Source organism: Myxocyprinus asiaticus, chromosome 46 (assembly GCF_019703515.2).
Source record: "Myxocyprinus asiaticus isolate MX2 ecotype Aquarium Trade chromosome 46, UBuf_Myxa_2, whole genome shotgun sequence".
Lineage (NCBI taxonomy): Eukaryota > Metazoa > Chordata > Actinopteri > Cypriniformes > Catostomidae > Myxocyprinus > Myxocyprinus asiaticus.
In genome coordinates this window covers 3,347,501-3,366,325 of record NC_059389.1, presented here as the reverse complement: position 1 = coordinate 3,366,325, position 18,825 = coordinate 3,347,501, and the positions used below count along the sequence as shown (strand labels likewise).

At 37.3% G+C, this 18,825-nt stretch overlaps 1 protein-coding gene across 1 annotated transcript in view; it reads right to left on the bottom strand.

Moving 5' to 3' along the window:
- LOC127436055 (neogenin) overlaps positions 1–18,825 on the bottom strand; it is a 167,797-nt gene that overhangs the window by 59,118 nt on the left and 89,854 nt on the right. The window contains exon 5 of the mRNA XM_051689971.1: positions 7,993–8,129. Coding sequence (XP_051545931.1) covers positions 7,993–8,129 — 137 coding nt within the window. The remainder of the gene's footprint in view (positions 1–7,992; positions 8,130–18,825) is intronic.

Genomic DNA, 18,825 nt, shown 5'->3' with positions numbered 1-18,825 from the left:
AGTAATGAAACATGGACTACTGAAGTACGCAGGACTGAAGTGTATAATAATCATGGAATAATGAAGTGTGCACTACTGAAGTATGTAGGACTGAAGTGTACACCAAATATGGAATAAAAGCGTGCTCTACTGAAGTAACCACAACTAAAATGTGTACTTAATATGGAGTATAAAAGCAGTACTGAAGTAGACAGGACTGAAGTGTACAATACATAATATAGAGTAATGAAATGTGGATTACTGAAGTATGCTAGATCGACATGTGCACTAATTGATATTAGGGCTTGTATAATAACTTGTAACTGTTACTAATGTTTGGAATTGCGTGAATGCTTGAACCTGCATTACTTTGATTTCACAATGCACGAGAACTGATCTGAGAGCGCCGCCATGCGCATGCACACAGATCATCACATCACTGGTTTGTTCTGAATCACACACAGACCGTTTATCTGTCTTTAAATCACAGCCTTTTGTGGATTAATAATCACATATGACCAACTCTGATGTTATTTTGTTTAATTGTGCAGCCCTGAAGGATCGTGTAATTAGTCTACTGATGCACTCTTTATGAAACTTAATGGCCAAATGAAAGCACATTAAAATCATCGCGATATTGACGATATTGGTAAATTTTACATCGTCAGCTAAAGTTTCTCGATTATATCTAACGATAATAATTTATATTCAATATAATCGCCCAGTCCTAATTGATATGGAGTAATAAAGTGTGCATAGCTGAAGTATGCAGGACTGAACTGCACAATAATTAACATGGAGTAATAAAGTGTGCACTGCTGAAGTATGCAGGACTGAAGTTCGCAATATTTAATACGGAGTAATGAAGTATGCACTGCTGAAGTATGCAGGACTCAAGTGCACAATAGTTAATAGAGAAATGAAGTGTACACAATTGAAGTATGCAGGACTGAAGTGCACAATATTTAATACAGAGTAATGAAGTATGCACAATTGAAGTATGCAGGACTGAAGTACAAAATAGTTAACATGGAGTAATAAAGTGTGCACTGCTGAAGTATGCAGGACTGAAGTGCACAATAGTTAATTTGGAGAAATTACATGTACACAATTGAAGTATGCAGGACTGAAGTGCACAATAGTTAATTTGGAGAAATTAAGTGTACAAAATTGAAGTATGCAGGACTGAAGTGCGCAATATTTAATACGGAGTAATGAAGTATGCACAATTGAAGTATGCAGGACTGAAGTGCACAATAGTTAACATGGAGTAATAAAGTGTGCACTGCTGAAGTATGCAGGTCTGAAGTGCACAATAGTAAATTTGGAGAAATTAAGTGTACACAATTGAAGTATGCAGGACTGAAGTGCGCAATATTTAATACGGAGTAATGAAGTATGCACAATTGAAGTATGCAGGACTGAAGTGCACAATAGTTAAACATGGAGTAATGAAGTGTGCACCACTGAAATGTATCCTAAATATGGAGTAATGTAGTGTGGACTCTGCAGAACTGAAGTGTGCACTACTTAATATGAAGTAATGAAGTGTGTACCACTGAAGTATGTACAGAATGTGACAGTAAAGTGATCTTAGATCACAGAGACAGTATATCTTCATTTTACAGCTAACTGTTTAAATGTAACCCACTCCAGCATTTCACCCTGCTCTATACGATCGGAGACAGAAACCAGGAGAAATCACAGCAAGTGAACTGCGGATTCTAAAATTACCCCAGCAGAAGACTTATTTATGACTGCACTTCACAAGCAGATATTAAGAGATTAAAAATACCAGTGCTTAATAACCCGACACAGCACTCCGCTTTAGAGATATGAAGAAATGGTCACTCCATAATTCCAGTGCAGTTCTTATCTCCCGGAAAGCTCTTAAAAACAGCAGGACGTTATTTATTCGTCCGAAGTTGCAGCAGAGTTTCTGCAAAGACTCACAGCTAATGACTCAGCTCAAGAAATATCTCTTGGAAGAGAAAAAAAAAAAAAAAAAAACGGCATGGAAAGTGCACCATAAATAACATGCATATTGATGAAAACAGACTGTCTTAAAAGAGAGCTAAAAATATCAAGTGAGTTTACAGGAATGTTCCACATTCAAAACAAGTCAATGAAGTCAAGTACCACAGAAAATAGTCCCTTAGTTTGTATAAACTAGCAAAAATGTAAACGCATTTCCACTAATGCACTTATAACAGAAGTCTATGTGGCAAGACACTGCACCGTAATAAACATTAATACACACTCCGTACACTAGCTACAAGACTTCAACATTATATGTGTTATAATATGAGACTAGTGTGACAGAATTGATTGTCTGGGTAAAGTTATATCCAATCTTTCAACTCTAGTCTTGACCATGTAAGTTTTCCTTGTGTAAATTGCTTCTTTCAGGTATCCTTGCACGTATTGTGTGAAAGTTAATTCACCTAGTAGTCCCACCACTAAAAGACAACTTGGGCCTGGGTAGCTCAGTGGTAAAATACGCTGGCTACCACCCCTGGAGTTTGCTAGTTCGAATCCCAGGGCGTGCTGAGTGACTCCAGCCAGGTCTCCTAAGCAACCAAATTGGCCCGGTTGCTAGGGAGGGTAGAGTCACATGGGGTAACCTCCTTGTGGTCGCTATAATGTGGTTTGTTCTCGGTGGGGCGCATGGCGAATTGAGCGCGGATGCCGCGGTGGATGGCATGAAGCCTCCACACGCGCTATGTCTCCGTGGCAACGCGCTCAACAAGCCACGTGATAAGATGCGCGGGTTGACTGTCTCAGATGCGGAGGCAACTGGGATTTGTCCTCCGCCACCCGGACTGAGGTGAGTCACTATACGACCACCAGGACTTAGAGCACATTGGGAATTGGGCATTCCAAATTGGGAGAAAAAGGGGAAAAATCCAAAAAAAAAAAAAAAAAAGACAACTTGAACTCTCAAATGACATATTCATGTGAGAAATAATTAATATAAGCGCATTAACAAAAACACAAGCTGCTACACACTTCCATTATAAGTGCATTACTGTAAACACGATTTATGTTTGTTTTTACAAAGAGTAGGATGAATCGAAATGATTTTCTGTGGTAATCAACAGCATGCCACATATTCTAACCCAGAATATTCCTTTAATATATTACACATTATGAACTACACTGTGTTCAAATATGCACCTGCGTCAATGTTTTCAGAATAGCCAGTTTACACACCTGAAAACCACACCAATGTGTTTGTTAAGGTCTGGCACAAAAGAGTGGTATATTTTTATCTGTCAGAACCCAAATTAGATTGACAGACTCTACATGGGAGATCTGACTTCCTGAGTTCAGTAACAAACCTTTCCAACTGTGCGTCAGTACCTGTGAAAGAGACGAAAAAAGCCCATGGAAAAAAAAACTAAAAACGTCAGAATGACTGGAAAGTCTCTTGAGAGGTCGACTGCATCTACTCCAGCTCCAATCAGCAGGAGGGGTTGAAAACAACAGACAGACACCCCAGTGTTGTTAATATCTCTGTCTTTTGTTACTCTTTTTAGTATTTTATACTAATCTCTTGGCATGACAGCTCCAACCTATCTTGTACCGTTGCACAAGAAGACAAATCTAGTCTATCTAGTCTAGAAAATCCAATTATGATATGGCTGATTCATACTGCACACAAAAATGGCAAGTGCTTCCTCAAAATGGCAAGCTCCAATATGATTGGCTCGCTTAATGCAATTCCTGGGACTCAGGATGTACTGCTTTTTTCATCGTCAGGAACAGTGTTGGGTAAGTTACAAAAAAAAGAATTAATTCACAACAAATTACTAATTACTACTCTAAAAACTGTAAACAGATTATGGACTACTAATTACTATATCAAGAAAAGTAATCACATTACTAATTACTTGTAAGTTACATTCTAAAACACAGAAAAGCTTTTGATTTCCGCTCTACAAATTCAAGATAATGTCTATTGAACTCCTTGTTCACTGACTCGTTAATGGGCACATGCCCTTCAGCTGTCACAGAAATGTAAACAAATGTACTTATTAATGTAATTCATTTTTTAAACATATTCTACATAATATTATTTTAGAAATGTGTGCAATCCAAGTCAAGTAATTAAAAGTAATTCACTTATTTGAAATTCAGTACCTGTATCTAATTACAAGAATTTGAAACGTAATGCGTTACACTGCTTTTTGTACTAAAAAGTCATTAGATTACATTAATTAATTACTTGGTAATTAAACTACACCCAACACTGGTCAGAAAGACTTCTACGATGAGCTATTCCGAAAAACACGTCACTAGATTCCCCAAAGTTTGCTTCAGGTTTATGGACTCGAATGTTTGACAGATTTCCGAATTTTGTTTAAAGGTGCATTTACTGTACTAAAGCATAAAATTATCACATGTTATGAGAGATTTAGGAAACATGCTAATTTGAAATACTGGCTTCTCCGAAAACAATGCTACAGCCAGTATATTCTACTAAATTCCGGGCCGGAATTTCTGTTTGTGTTTTGGCCTGTGTGATCCCGCCCACTGCTCATTTCCCAATAGTATATCGACACCCTGGGTTGCCAGATTTGAAACAAGTTAGCGGGCAAACACAGCGTGCTGCAGCCATGGAAGCCAGCAATACATCTAGCTAACATTGACAGAGTTATAAAAAATCCACATGAGCAGGTTTGTAATTTGCATAAAATAAAAACATTGCAAACGTAACATTAGCTGATCAAATTAGTGTAAGGCTCGTCGCTTGCCATTGTCAGTATGCTCGTTCCTGTTGCATGTCCTCAACCTGGCAACCTGCATGGGCTTTGAGTCTGGGGAGGAGGGGGTGGGGGAGACAACTCTCTCCAATATTTTGAATATGGACTGCAGTACCCATTTTAAACACTTGATGTCAATGTTACATATTGCTCCTTTAACGCACTTAATAGCAAGTTAACGTAATATTCTTGAAAAACGATATATTCTGCTTTGTTTTGAGAGTTATGACGGTGAAATAAACGGTACTAATACTTTTCGATCGACGAAAATGTTGATTACAAAGTCTACACATATTAGGGACATGTCTGAATGTAATACAATTAACACAATTTACTAAGAAAGCATTTTTATACAATTAATACAATTTACTTAGCATTTGTAGGCATGCTGTCGATGACCATTTTTTTTTTTCCTCATCCCAGTTTGTACATAAGCATAAATCGTGCTTACAAATTTAGTTTAAAGCACTTAATAGCAAGTAAACATAATATTTTCGAGCTAAATTTTAAAGTTTCGACATTATGACTATAATATAATCGGTAGTTCTCGATGGCTGGAAATATTGAAGTCTACACACACTGAGCCGCATACATGGAACACAAACAAATTGTTTTTAATTTTTGTGTAATTCGTTCGTAAAGCCATTTTTATGCAAACGTTTGCATATATTTCAACGCAACATTTACATAAGAATGGTTTTATGAAAAATTAAAATTAGTGAGGCCCACTGCGCAACAATTTCATTGCACATTTGTCTGAACAACTGCTCCGCGTCCAACTTTTAACGTGGTATTATCAATAAAAAACATAAAATTAACGAAGAGCATGCAACAGTCTGATTTGAAAGAAAAAAATCTGATAAATGTTTTCCATAGGGGAATTTATTTTTAACAATAACTTACAAACCGTAAAAGACAGACCTACAGTGAGTGCTGAGGTTGTTAATCGATGGTATATGCTTCTATTGAAGCCATCAGTTCAAATCATTTCAACTTAATTTAAAAAACAAAACAAAAAAATAGCATTTAATAGCAGAATTCCTGATGGAAAACCACACTATTTGTGAATCCTGAAGAGAAAGGCCCACTAATCAGAAAGTCATGGCAAACAAACGGAGGCTCGCAACAAAACACAACTTAAAGTCCTCGTGGTGGCGTAGTGACTTGCCTCAATCAGAGGACGAATCTCAGTTGCCTCCGTGTCTGAGACCGTCAATCCGCGCATCTTATCACATGGCTTGTTGAGCGCGTTACCACGGAGATGTAGCGCGCGTGGAGGCTTCACGCTATTCTCCGCGGCATCCACTCACAACTCACCACGCGCCCCACCGAGAGCGAGAACCACATTATAGTGACCACGAGGAGGTTACCGCATGTGACTCTACCCTCCCTAGCAACCAGGACAATTTGGTTGCTTAGGAGACCTGGCTGGAGTCACTCAGCATGCCCTGGATTCGAACTCGTGACTCCAGGGGTGGTAGTCAGTGTCTTTACTCGCTGAGCTACCCAGGCCCCTCCACAATTTTAGCTTCTTAAAGTGTTTAGACCTAAAGCCTTTTCAATAACACCACAGAACACAGCCGGATATTCTCTCATTTGTTCAACAAAAAATGGATGATCAACCAAGAGATGAAAGTACAGCAACAAAACCTCTAAAAATAAATAAATAAAAACAAAAAGCAGCTTTGAAGTTCTTCCTCCGTGGAGAAAAATACTGTCTAGACATGCAGATTTATTTATGTGCTCAAATGCCTGAACAATGTTGCACATAATTGTATACAGGGATGTTTAGTTCTGGTCTGTCTGTCCATCCATCCTGAAACTTGAACTCTCACAATTAATGAACTATTCAAAATTCACTTCTCAGCAGATTTTTCAAATATCAACTGTGTTTCATAAATGAAAACAGAACCAAACTCAAAAGAACTAAAAAGTAGGGACGCATCAAACTACATTTTTCACTATTATGACAGTTGTGCATCATTTTTCAAAACAGTAGTGGTGTAGTGTATGGAAAAAAAAAAACTATTTGCCAATGGTGTTAGAAAAATAAATGTGTTTTCCCTGTGAATCAAGTTTTTTTCTTACCCTTTTTTTTGTTGTAATAAGCATAAAATGAAACTTAAAAGTGCTGTAAGCGATTTTAACCGTTCTACTTCCACGAGACTGAGCTGTTGGATTAGCCACACCCCCTCTTTCCAAAACCCCACACTCCAAAGATAACAAATTAGCTTTATTGAGATCAACACAAGCAGAAACAGATGTCAAAAACAACAGTAGCAAAACAGCGCCCTCCACTGACAACTGTTATGAACAACATGGCATAAAAATGGCATTAAGACTCAATAATTCGTTGCAACTACAATACAATGAGAACACGCAAAATGATTGACAGGTCAGAGACCGCAGCCCGCAGACACATTTTTATTTGCTGTTTACGCAGTCTAGAGCTGTCACAGAGACCGGTGAGATATCTCACGACACTTATTTCATTAATATCTTTCAGTGAGTAGGAAAATTTTTTTAATAGCTTTCCATGAAATAACAAATCACTTACAGCACCTTTAATATCTGAAAACAATATCTTAGTATCTTATGTCATTCCGCTTCTCAAGTTTTATTCTCATTTTAAGGATGTTGCAATATTTTTGCCGAAAATTATAACAAAATGCTCAGTAAGAAAATCATTTATTTGCTGTGCAGCAATCATTGTACAATGCCACAACCAATCAGAGTCAACTATTCCAGATTTAGGGTTAGGTTAGCGCTAGGGTTGCTGGTAGTGTTAGGGTGGTACGTGTAAAACATAGTTGGCTACTACTCTTTATTAGTGGACCCATTTTATATTAGGTGTCTTTAACTACTATGTACTTAAGCATTTGATACAATGTACTTATTATGTAAATAAGTGTTATTGCATTGTACTTAGATTTAAAAGTACCTGCATTGTAAGTACACTGTTAACTTAACCCTTAAACCTAACCATACCACAACACTTACCCTAAACCCTAACCCTTCTCATAAACCTACATGTACTTCAATCTCTGTAGCACCAAATTTTAGTTACACAACAAATACATTTCATTCTATGTATTTTAAATGTTAGTACATAGTAGTTAAAGACACCTAATATAAAGTGGAACCTTATTAGTAACTTGTAGTCAAAAGGGCATCTTAACTGTAGTTGAAGTACTTGAAATGTGTTGCTTGTAACAAGCTCCAGTTAACAACACTGTTTCATACGTACCTCGAACTGTGAGTTCTGCTTGTATATCGCTGGTCATGTTGCCGCTGTCTGCATGGCAACCATATATCCCAGCATCCTCTTCTGTCAGATTCACCATCTGCAGACTCCCTCCACCAATCACAGCAAAACGGTCATTGCTGAAAACAAAAGAAGAGAGAAAGAAAGATTAGGACGTGTTGACAAGCTTTTGGCCAAAAACCGAAGAGTTTTCCTTTCAGGAAACTTCGTATCGATATTTGGATCGCAAACTATCCCAAACATGGCACAGTAAAGCGGGCCCGAGTTGGTATTAAAAACAGGATACAGTATAGATTTCATTTCCTCTGGCTTTTCCTTTATGGCTTGTTGGCACTGAAAGTTACTTCCCTGGAGTTACTCATTTAAGGTTTGTGTAGAAAAGCAAACTAGCTCGTCCTGTTCCTCCCAAATGATTGTGAGACAGCAAGGAACTGGAGAGAGATGGTGAGTTAATCTAAGAAGAAAAAAAATCAATAGTCACAAAAACAGAGGAGAAAGAGCGAGCAATGAGAAGAAATAATGATAAAGACAGAGAGGAGGACAGGTTAGATTAGACAGGTTGGACCTGCACGTCAATTCAAAAAAAAAAATTGCCCCTACTGATGTAAAAATTGACAAGTTGCACTCGTTATGAGAGCATGTGAGGCTTCTCTCCGGCTCAAAGAGGGCACACAATGAAGAAGCTTAACTTATAAAATGTGGTCTGAATGAATGTGTAAAACCATTCTTAAACAAACTGTCGCATGAACTCATCAATTCCTAATAACATAAAATGTTGCATTCACGCAACATTAGAACACCTTTAGAAAAAGTTGCATTCGTGAGACACTTTACGTTAATGCGTGGCATTCATGTCATATGCTGGTATCTGTTGAGCTGTTGAAATTAGCACGTTAACAAATGCAATTAATTAAAAAAAATATTAAAACACGTTCAAACACAAACAATATTTTCAAACATTCTGAGATCTGTGTAAATTGTTAGTAAAGCCATTTTTACGTAAATTGTCACATAAAAGCATCAATTTCTACTAAAATAAAATGCTGAATTAATGCAACATTAGAACATTATTAGAAATAGCATTTATAAGACAATTTACGTTATTATAAATTGGTCACAACACTATTAGAAATAGTTTTTTCTCCCATTTTTCTCCCCAATTTGGAATGCCCAATTCCCAATGCGCTCGGAGTCCTCATGGTGGCGTAATGACTCGCCTCAATCCGGGTGGCGGAGGAGGAATCTCAGCTGCCTCCGCGTCTGAGACCGTCAATCCGCGCATCTTATCACGTGGCTTGTTGAGCGCATTACCGCGGAGACGTAGCACGTGTGGAGGCTTCACGCTATTCTCCGTGGCATCCACGCACAACTCACCACACGCCCCACCGAGAGCGAGAACCACATTATAGTGACCATGAGGAGGTTAATCCAATGCGACTCTACCCTCCCTAGCAACCGGACCAATTGGTTGCTTAGGAAGCCTGACTGGAGTTACTCAGCACACCCTGGATTCGAATTTGCGACTCCAGGTGTGGTAGTCAGCGTCTTTACATGCTGAGCTACCCAGGCCCCCGAAACTGTTGCATTTGTGAGACAGTTTACATAATTAGAAACTGATGCATTAATGTGTTATGCTGGTATCAGTTATTAGCATGTAAATGCATGCAATTAATTTTAAACATTCAATTAATGTTGCACTAACAACACTTTCTAACAGTGAGAATTGTGTAAACTGTTCATAAAAATATTCTTACGTAAATTGTCAAATGAAAACCTACATTTCAAATAACGTAAAATGTTGCATTGGTGCAATATTAGAAGGCAATTAGAAATGGTCACATTCACGAGACAATTCACACTATTAAAAATTGCCGCATTCATTAAATAAGCCTGTATCTGTTGAGCTGTCAAAAACAACATGTTAACGCAGGTTAATTAAAAAAAAAAAAAAGTTAAAAGGAAGCTGAACCAATGTTGCACTAACAATGTTTTGCACTAACAATGTTCGTAAAATCACTCTTGCGTAAATTGTCACACGAAGGAATACATTTCTAATAATGTAAATGTCGCATTCATGCAACATTACAACACGATTAGACATTTTTGCATTTGAGAGACAATTTACATTATTATAAATTGCTGCATTAATTTTGATAAGCTGGAATCCGTCCAGCTGTCGAAATTAATGCGTTAAAGCATGCAATTATTAAAAAATGTTAAAAGGACATTCAAACAATGTTGCACTAACAACATTTCCAAACACTGTGAGAACTGTGTAAATTGTTCGTAAAATCATTCTTGCGTAAACTGTCACATAAAAGACAATCCTTGAGACAATTTACATTTTTATAAATTGCCGCATTAATTTGATAGGCCAAAACCCATCAAGCTGACGAAATTAATGCCTTAACGCTAGGGCTGTCAATCGATTACAATTTTTAACTGAATTAATTACATGGTATGCCGATTAATTAAATCGAATTAATTGCAATTAATCGCATACATACATTTTTGTTGAGAAAGCCCCTCAAGTAACAATAATTCAATACATAATGGTTAAATATTTAGAAATAGTTATATTTTAATAATTATAAATAAAATATATTATAAAAAAATAATAAATGATAATTAAAATGCATTACATTATTTAGGCACACAAGTTAAGCATTAAAAAGACAACACTAAAAGTGGCTTTAGAATGCAATATATTGTTTATTTTTCATATTATTGAACATAAGCCGATCATTGGCTTACAGAGCTATTCAAAGCTATCCATTTTGCAATAGAATTCATCAATCAGTCCGACGCTTTTGGAGCGTCTCAGGTTGCGTTGTGTCATAAACATACTGTTTTTAGGTCAATGTGTCTAGTTAAACTAAGTTTGAAATTAAGAAAAACATGTCTTGAGATCCATGCGTTCGGATTTGCGCTCCATTAAGCTGTGTTTAAACACAAGATCGTGTTCTCATCTTGTGCTGTCTGCTGTCAGTAAGTGTGGTTTGTTTTGTATAAGCTGCGTGTTGCCTATACAGCCGGAGATTCGCTTACTGCCCCCTGGAGAAAACAGGTGGTACTACAAGCTTGAATTGCTCAGATATAAAGAACATTCCTTATTACGGTCCAGGGACAATTGCATTAATTTTTTTAACGTGTTATTTTTTGTATAATTAATCGCACCGAATTAACATGTTAAATCGACAGTCCTAGTTAACGCATGCAATTATTTACATTTAAAAAGAATGTTCACACAATGTTGCATTTATGTTTCCTCCTAACACTGAGAGAATGTTCAGCAAATACTAATGACACAAAAGGTGCCAATAGCATTTTTTTTTTAAGAACGTTTGTTGCTAACATTTTCACAGCCTTCACATAACGTTGACCATAAACATTGAAATATTCTAGGTGTGGCAGAACCCTGCACAGTGTCGGCATAGGAACAAAGTACCCAAACATGCTGGCGGTACTCAACTCCTATGTTTGCTCCAACAGCAGTGAGATGCATTATGCGCTACGGCAGCTATAATAAGCAGTGTCGCCATTGTTTGTCTACAATCATATAGCAGGCGCTGCTCTATAACGAGGTCTCTGAACCCAATGAAGGATTTGTTAAACGCATGAGATGACAGAAGTCAAGCGACACTGTGGATGTGAAAGTCACGAGGACACCCTGAGAGACCTGAGACGAGGGGGGAGGTGTGGGGTAGTTAATTAAAAAGAAATTAAAAGGAAAGCAAGTCTATAAATACCAAAAGCCACCTTAATTGTCTTTTAAGCTCTTAGCATGATGCTAATAGACGCCACCAGAGGAGAACACTGTATTGGAGAATGCATATTGAATGCACTTTAAGTCGCTTTAGGATAAAAGCGTTTATCAAATGCATACATGTAAATGCATAAATGAGAAGGGTAACAGAGAATGATGGAAAAAGTGTGTTTTTAAGGAATGGTTCATCCAAAAATGACAATTTGTCATTTTAAACCTGTATGCGAATATTTGTTTCTGTGGAAGACTATTTTTGGGGGAACTATTCCTTTAAAGCAGTGAGAGATTTTGGCTCATTGTGAAAAGCATAAAAGTGTGAAATAGTCTAGAATGTGATGATAGCTTGAGAATGCACAAGGAGAAAGAGATAGAGTAACAGATCTGTCGCATTAATCAATGCAGTGTCATTAACAACTCTACTGTGTGTTTCAGGATTTTTATTTAAATTTCAGCAGAGTGTGTGGAAACATTTGGTTTTGCTGTAAGTTTTAAATGCCTAAAGAAGGATGCAAGATTAAAATGTTGCGATTTAAATAAATATTTGCAAGCTATGACAGCGGTCAGCGTTATTGACAGTGTCCTACACACTTGCTGGTAACCTTTCGGTGCGTTTATTAATTTGCAAGTTTTATTTTACCACACACTCGAAGGTCAAATATTAAATGAGATGTACACTTTAAGCCTGGCTGCTTACTTATTCTTACTTTAGCAGAACTGTCAAGTGACACTGCATAACTGTTTAAGAGTTTATAATCCTGCATTTCCCAGAATTCTTACGTTTATCTGGAGTCAGAGACCTGTTCAGATTTACAGCGGTTCGCGAACGTTGATAAATTATTAAGAAGAAAATCAACTGTGACTCCAGCCAGGTCTACTAAGCAACCAAATTGGCCGGTTGCTAGGGAGGGTAGAGTCACATGGGGTAACCTCCTCGTGGTCACTATAATGTGGTTCTCGCTCTCGGTGGGGCGCGTGGTGAGTTGTGCGTGGATGCCGTGGAGAATAGCGTGAAGCCTCCACACACACTATGTCTCCGTGGTAACGCGCTCAACAAGCCACGTGATAAGATGCGTGGATTGACTGTCTCAGACGCGGAGGCAATTGAGATTCGTCCTCCGCCACCCGGATTGAGGCGAGTCACTACGCCACCACGAGGACTTAGAGCGCATTGGGTATTGGGCATTCCAAACTGGGAAGAAAAAAACAAAAGAAGCAAATTAACTTCCTTGTTCTTTCCTCGTTATCTTAACATTTGCCATAAATGTTTAAAATGGACACAAACAGTTCCAGGATTTTGTTCATCATAAATATAAAACATCGGCAACACGGTCAAGGGTGAGATATTGTCCTTATATTCAAAGAAAACATTGTGAATTTAGTTAGCATTGGAAACTTGTTTTTTCTTTTCTTGTTTAAATAAACAATAAAACTTTTATTTATGATTAAAACAAGAAGAATAAACTTTCCAAAGAACTAAGAAAATAATTCAGTATACTGTATATTCTCATTATCTTATAATTTTGTTTCAAGCTATTGTTTTGATGTTTTAAGAAAGGTTTAAATATCTTTACTGGAATACAATACAAATGTACATATAAATGCAGGCATGTGTTTGTTGAAAAATGTACATTTCTTCGACCAGTACGAAGCATCTCAGATGGAATTGCTAGTTTTAGCAACGGGATTATTGCTCATCGTTAACGCCACTTCATTCCTTCGTCTCCACTCAGAAAATTCCACCCGCTCAAATCTGCGATGTTTGTGTTTGCTGTAGGAGAATGAGATTTTTCCCGAGATAAATCTGTCATCAACACTGTTCGACTGTTCTGGTGTTCCGTTTCAGAATATTAAAAAAAAACGTCTCTCTTCCAGGCTGTTTTTTTTTTCTCCCCAATTTGGAATGCCCAATTCCCAATGCGCTCTAAGTCCTCGTGGTGGCGTAGTGACTCGCCTCAATCCGAATCTCAGTTGCCTCCACGTCTGAGACCGTCAATCCGTGCATCTTATCACGTGGCTTGTTGAGCGCGTTACCACGGAGACATAGCACGTGTGGAGGCTTCACGCTATTCTCCACGGCATCCACGTACAACTCACCACGCGCCCCACCGAGAGCGAGAACCACAATATAGCGACCACGAATAGGTTACCCCATGTGACTCTACCCTCCCTAGCAACCGGGACAATTGGTTTCTTAGGAGACCTGGCTGGAGTCACTCAGCATGCACTGGATTCAAACTTGCGACTCAAGGTGTGGTAGTCAGCGTCTTTAATTGCTAAGCTACCCAGGCCCTTCCAGGCTGGTTTTTAAACACGCATAGTAAATTTTGACAAAACTTCCGTGAGGACAGAAAGCTGCCCTATCATATCGCAAGCGCTTTCAACATTTCTTCATGCATAGGATATCTATAATTACATTTTCATTAGTAAAAACATTAATTCTTGATATAAAAAATGACATCATTCCTCGCGGAAATACCCGCTGCTGATATCAAAGTAGTAAAAGTAATTTCTGATATCTGTAACTGCATTTTCACTAGTAGAATTTCATTTACTCCTGTTCAATTACAGATATCTACAATTAATTTCTTACAAGTTAAAATCCCAAATACACATATCAGCTATGTTCTTTTAACTAGTTTTTATTCTATATATAAGTATTAAAATATTTAAATTAAAAAATGTTTTATATCAATAATTACGTTGTTATTACTGCAAATGACCATTCCTGATATCAACAATTAACCTGCACTTAGTGAACACGCTAATTTTTCAAATCTGTAAATTTATTTTAACATGTTAAAATGAGCATTTCAGATATCATGAAAGTGAAGAATAATTAAAGAAATGTTAAAATGATTTCTTACTTGTTACAATCACGTTACAGATACTGAAATTAACATTACCACAAGTGAAAACTAAATTAATTATAACGCAAGTAATTACGTTATTTAAAGTTCTTACTAATGCAAACCTAATAACTCATTCTAAGAATTTACATTTTCACAAGTGAAAACTGAATATAGACATCAGTAGGCCTAATACATATCCTGCACTTGATTAAATGTTAAATGGGCTTGTGATACCTTCCACGAAGGAAAATGTTCCCCAATCATCCAAAGAATTCTGTGGTGATCTGCTGGCTTTCTGCAGAGCACTAATGGCATTCCGACTCTAATCCGGGGTTGGGTTGACATCTGATTCAGCTGTGAGATAAGACAATTACAAGCACACGATGTTCTGGGTCCGCGCGATTTCTTCCCAAAAACACTGATCCGCAAACAGCTTCCTGGTCCAAGATTGTCACTCTTTCAATTTGGCCTCAGATCGTGGCCTGTAATGAATGACTGCCTCAGCTGATATGGAGAGCTTTAAACACAGCAAGACACCACGATTTGTTTATTTGGCTCCTTCAAACTCTCTCACAGTCTTCAGATTAGTGTTAGAAAAACATACCAGAGGAGAAAACAATGGAGCAAGGCTAACAATGAGACTTTTTCCAAGACATTGACACTCGCACACAAACTTCCCCACAAACACAGTGATGGACTCTTTATCTAACCCTCTGAGGATCTGGCATTGTGGGCAATATCACATTATTAGAATGTATCCTGCCTCAGGAATACATTACACCGCCAAAACACCATGAGAGAGGCAATTACGCTGTAAATGGAGTCTGTCAGCAATCATCGGTTCTGCACAGACAGCCGGCGAAGAACCGCAATTAGACATTTAGCCGCTTTCAAATCGACACCACAAACTGACAACAGCAGAGAGACATGGACGTGTGTGTGTGTGTGTGTGTGTTGAAGGGGTCATTAGCATCTTAAACAGGTCATGATTAGTCCACTCGGTTCTTTGATACAATCAATTCGATCTTAACAGAACATGTCATTTCAAATTACGGTGGGTGAGACAGAAACAGCAGAGAATACATCAGAATAGACGTAAACATAACAGACTTCAATTTGAATGGAATACTATGAAGATGACTGCCAAACATTAATGTGCTCCCTACCTAGGCAACATTTTAAAAAACATATTCTGGGTTCAGTACAAGTTAAGATCAAGTTAAGATTACCACATAAAATTTCTACTTGTCCCTTGTTTATTTAACCCTCCTATTGCGTTCAGAATCTGCATAACACCTTTTGCATTTGCGGGTCAATTTTGACCCGGTGGAAATCAAGCTTATAAATCATTCATAACCCGATGGTTTTCATCTAAAACTACATTTATAAGTCATTAATAAGTTATTAATGGTTCGTACATGTAAAAAGATTGATATTTTTGGCATGTTCACTGACAAATATAAAAGTTATTATTTAATATGAAATTTTTTAGCAATAATAAAATGTAGAAATTCTTTGACATTTCAAAATATACATTAACTTCAGCGAAACCAGTGTGATACATGTGAAGACATCTTTTTTATCAACATTTCTGTGAAATTGTATCTAAATATAACATAATATACAATTTATATTAACATCTAATGAGAGAATTACTAGTCATTTGAATTAATTTCTTATTACTCATATCTGCTCAATACAACTTTGTGGTCAAAAGTTACAAAACTAACGTATTATTTTTCAACTAAACATCATCAAAATAACTGTACAACTCAAGTATACAACATTAATGCTTCTTTACTATGTTTTTAAGCTAATCTATTCCATTTACTATCATGAACGGCTGAATGTTGATGCATCAGATGACTGCAGAGTAAAATATGGACAATTTTCTCTTTCAAGTCGTATTTAAACTGTGTGCATGAACTTTTGCTCTCGTCACACCCCCTTTAGACAGTAGTACAATTTGATTTAGTTTATTTGTTATGATTGTTACATCTGTCATGTCTATTTTGAACAGGAATGTGTGTGTGTATGTGTGTGTGTGTGTGTGTGTGTGTGTGTGTGTGTGTGTGTGACTATATGTGTGTGTGTGTGTGTGTGTGTGTGTGACTGTGACTGTGTGTGTGTGTGTGTGTGTGTGTCTGTGTGTGACTGTGTGTGTGTCTGTGTGTGACTGTATGTGTGTGTGTGTGTGTGACTGTGTGACTGTGTCTGTGTGTCTGTGTGTGACTGTGTGACTGTGTGTGTGTGTCTGTGTGACTGTGTGTGTGTGTCTGTGTGTGACTGTGTGTGTGTGTGTGTGTGTGACTGTGTGTGTGTGTGTGACTGTGTGACTGTGTGTGTGTGTGTGACTGTGTGACTGTGTGTGTGTGTGTGTGAGACTGTGTGTGTGTGTGTGTGTGTGTGTGACTGTGTGTGTGTGTGTGTGTGTGTGTGTGTGTGTGTGTGTGTGTGAGACTGTGTGTGTGTGTGTGTGTGTGTGTGTGTCTGTGTGTGTGTGTGTGTGTCTGTGTGTGACTGTATGTGTGTGTGACTGTGTGACTGTGTGACTGTGTGTGTGTGTATGTGTGTAGAGAGAGTTTGGGAAAGAGGCTAAATGTAAGTGAAGTGTTGATAAGTAAAAATCTAATTCATAGTTGTATAAAAAATATATATAATATTTCATAATATTATATAATACATAGTATCATGTGTAAAGCCACAACTGATGCCCGGGTCAAAATTGACCCGCTAACGCAAAATATGTATTTCTTTTTTTAAATGGCTATATCCCTTAAACATTTTTATTTAAAAATCTGAAAAAAAAAATCATTATGTGTATTTTGATAGTCTTGACAAAGTCCCAACTTGACAAAGTTATTGTACTTAAAACTATGTGGCATTTAAAAAAAGATTATCTACCGATCCCAGATAAAAAAATGACCCGAATGCAATAGGAGGCTTTAAAAAAAATAAAAAAAATAACAAACATTTTGAAAATAAAGCAGAACTCAGTTGCAGTAAGGCACTTACAATGGAAGTGAATGGGTCCAGCCCATAAATGTGTGCAAAAATGTTTCAAAATTATATTACGTGGTTCATTACAAGTTTCGCAGCAATTCCGAAGTAAAATGTCCACTGTGTGGCGCTAAAAGAGAGTTAAATGTTCTCCCAAACAGATGATGTTTTTAAGGTTAATGCTCTATCGAGTTTTAAATCAACAAAACCGAACTCCCTAAACCTTGAACCTAAACTTCACCAATAATGTCAGAAAAACCAAATGTGAGATGAAAAACACAACCGCGTCATTTTGTGGTGCTTCTATGACACTTTCGGCTCACGTGTCGGCTCGTGTGCTCTTCAGGACTCGTATCCCGCTCCTTTACATCACAAGACCAACACTCTATCAGTCGAGCCACCGCGCAATTTGATCACACTTAAACAAGCTTGTAAATGTAGTTAGTTATGTGATGCAAACATTAAAATGAGTCATGCGCTATTGTAAAAGTGTTTAGATGTCATGAGATGCCATCAGCTGGCATCTCATGACATCTGGGTCTTAAAGGCTTCGTTTTAGGTGAACGGCTGAACTTTTTTCCCTTGCATTACAATAACACAAAACAAACATAAAAATGTTATTATTATTCCTCAAAAAGTGTGTGTGGGGGGACATGTCCCCCTCAGTTATATTGGTTCCTATGCCCGTTTTAACGTTTATGGACTGGCCCCATTCACCTCCATTGTAAGTGCCTTAAACATGATTTTTGTTTCTTTTTTCTCTTCTTTTTTTTTTAAAGAAACAAAGGATAAAATAGTCTGCATAATTTTGCCACAAATTAATACAAAGAATACAAATTAACTTGTAAATCAAAATCATAAAGGACAGTCACTTTAATCTCTTAATACTTTCTTCTATTACTAAACAATATTCTCTCATTCTTCTCCTTTTTGGATTTAGTTGTACTCTTTATTTTCTTCGCCAATTCCCAAATTGCATTCCAAAATAAATGTATAAAAGAAACAAAAAAGCAGGATTAATTTTGCATGGGACACAGCAGGGATGGAGAATTATCTCCAATTATTAGGGCAGGAAATGTTAGAAAGAGGCTGAGTGTTTGCTATCCTTTAAGGGCATTTCCCATAAGCTTACGTAAAAGCTCTACGATAAAAAGAAATATGAGGTGAAAATCGAAAACTAGATTTTTACCTACTGCAGAG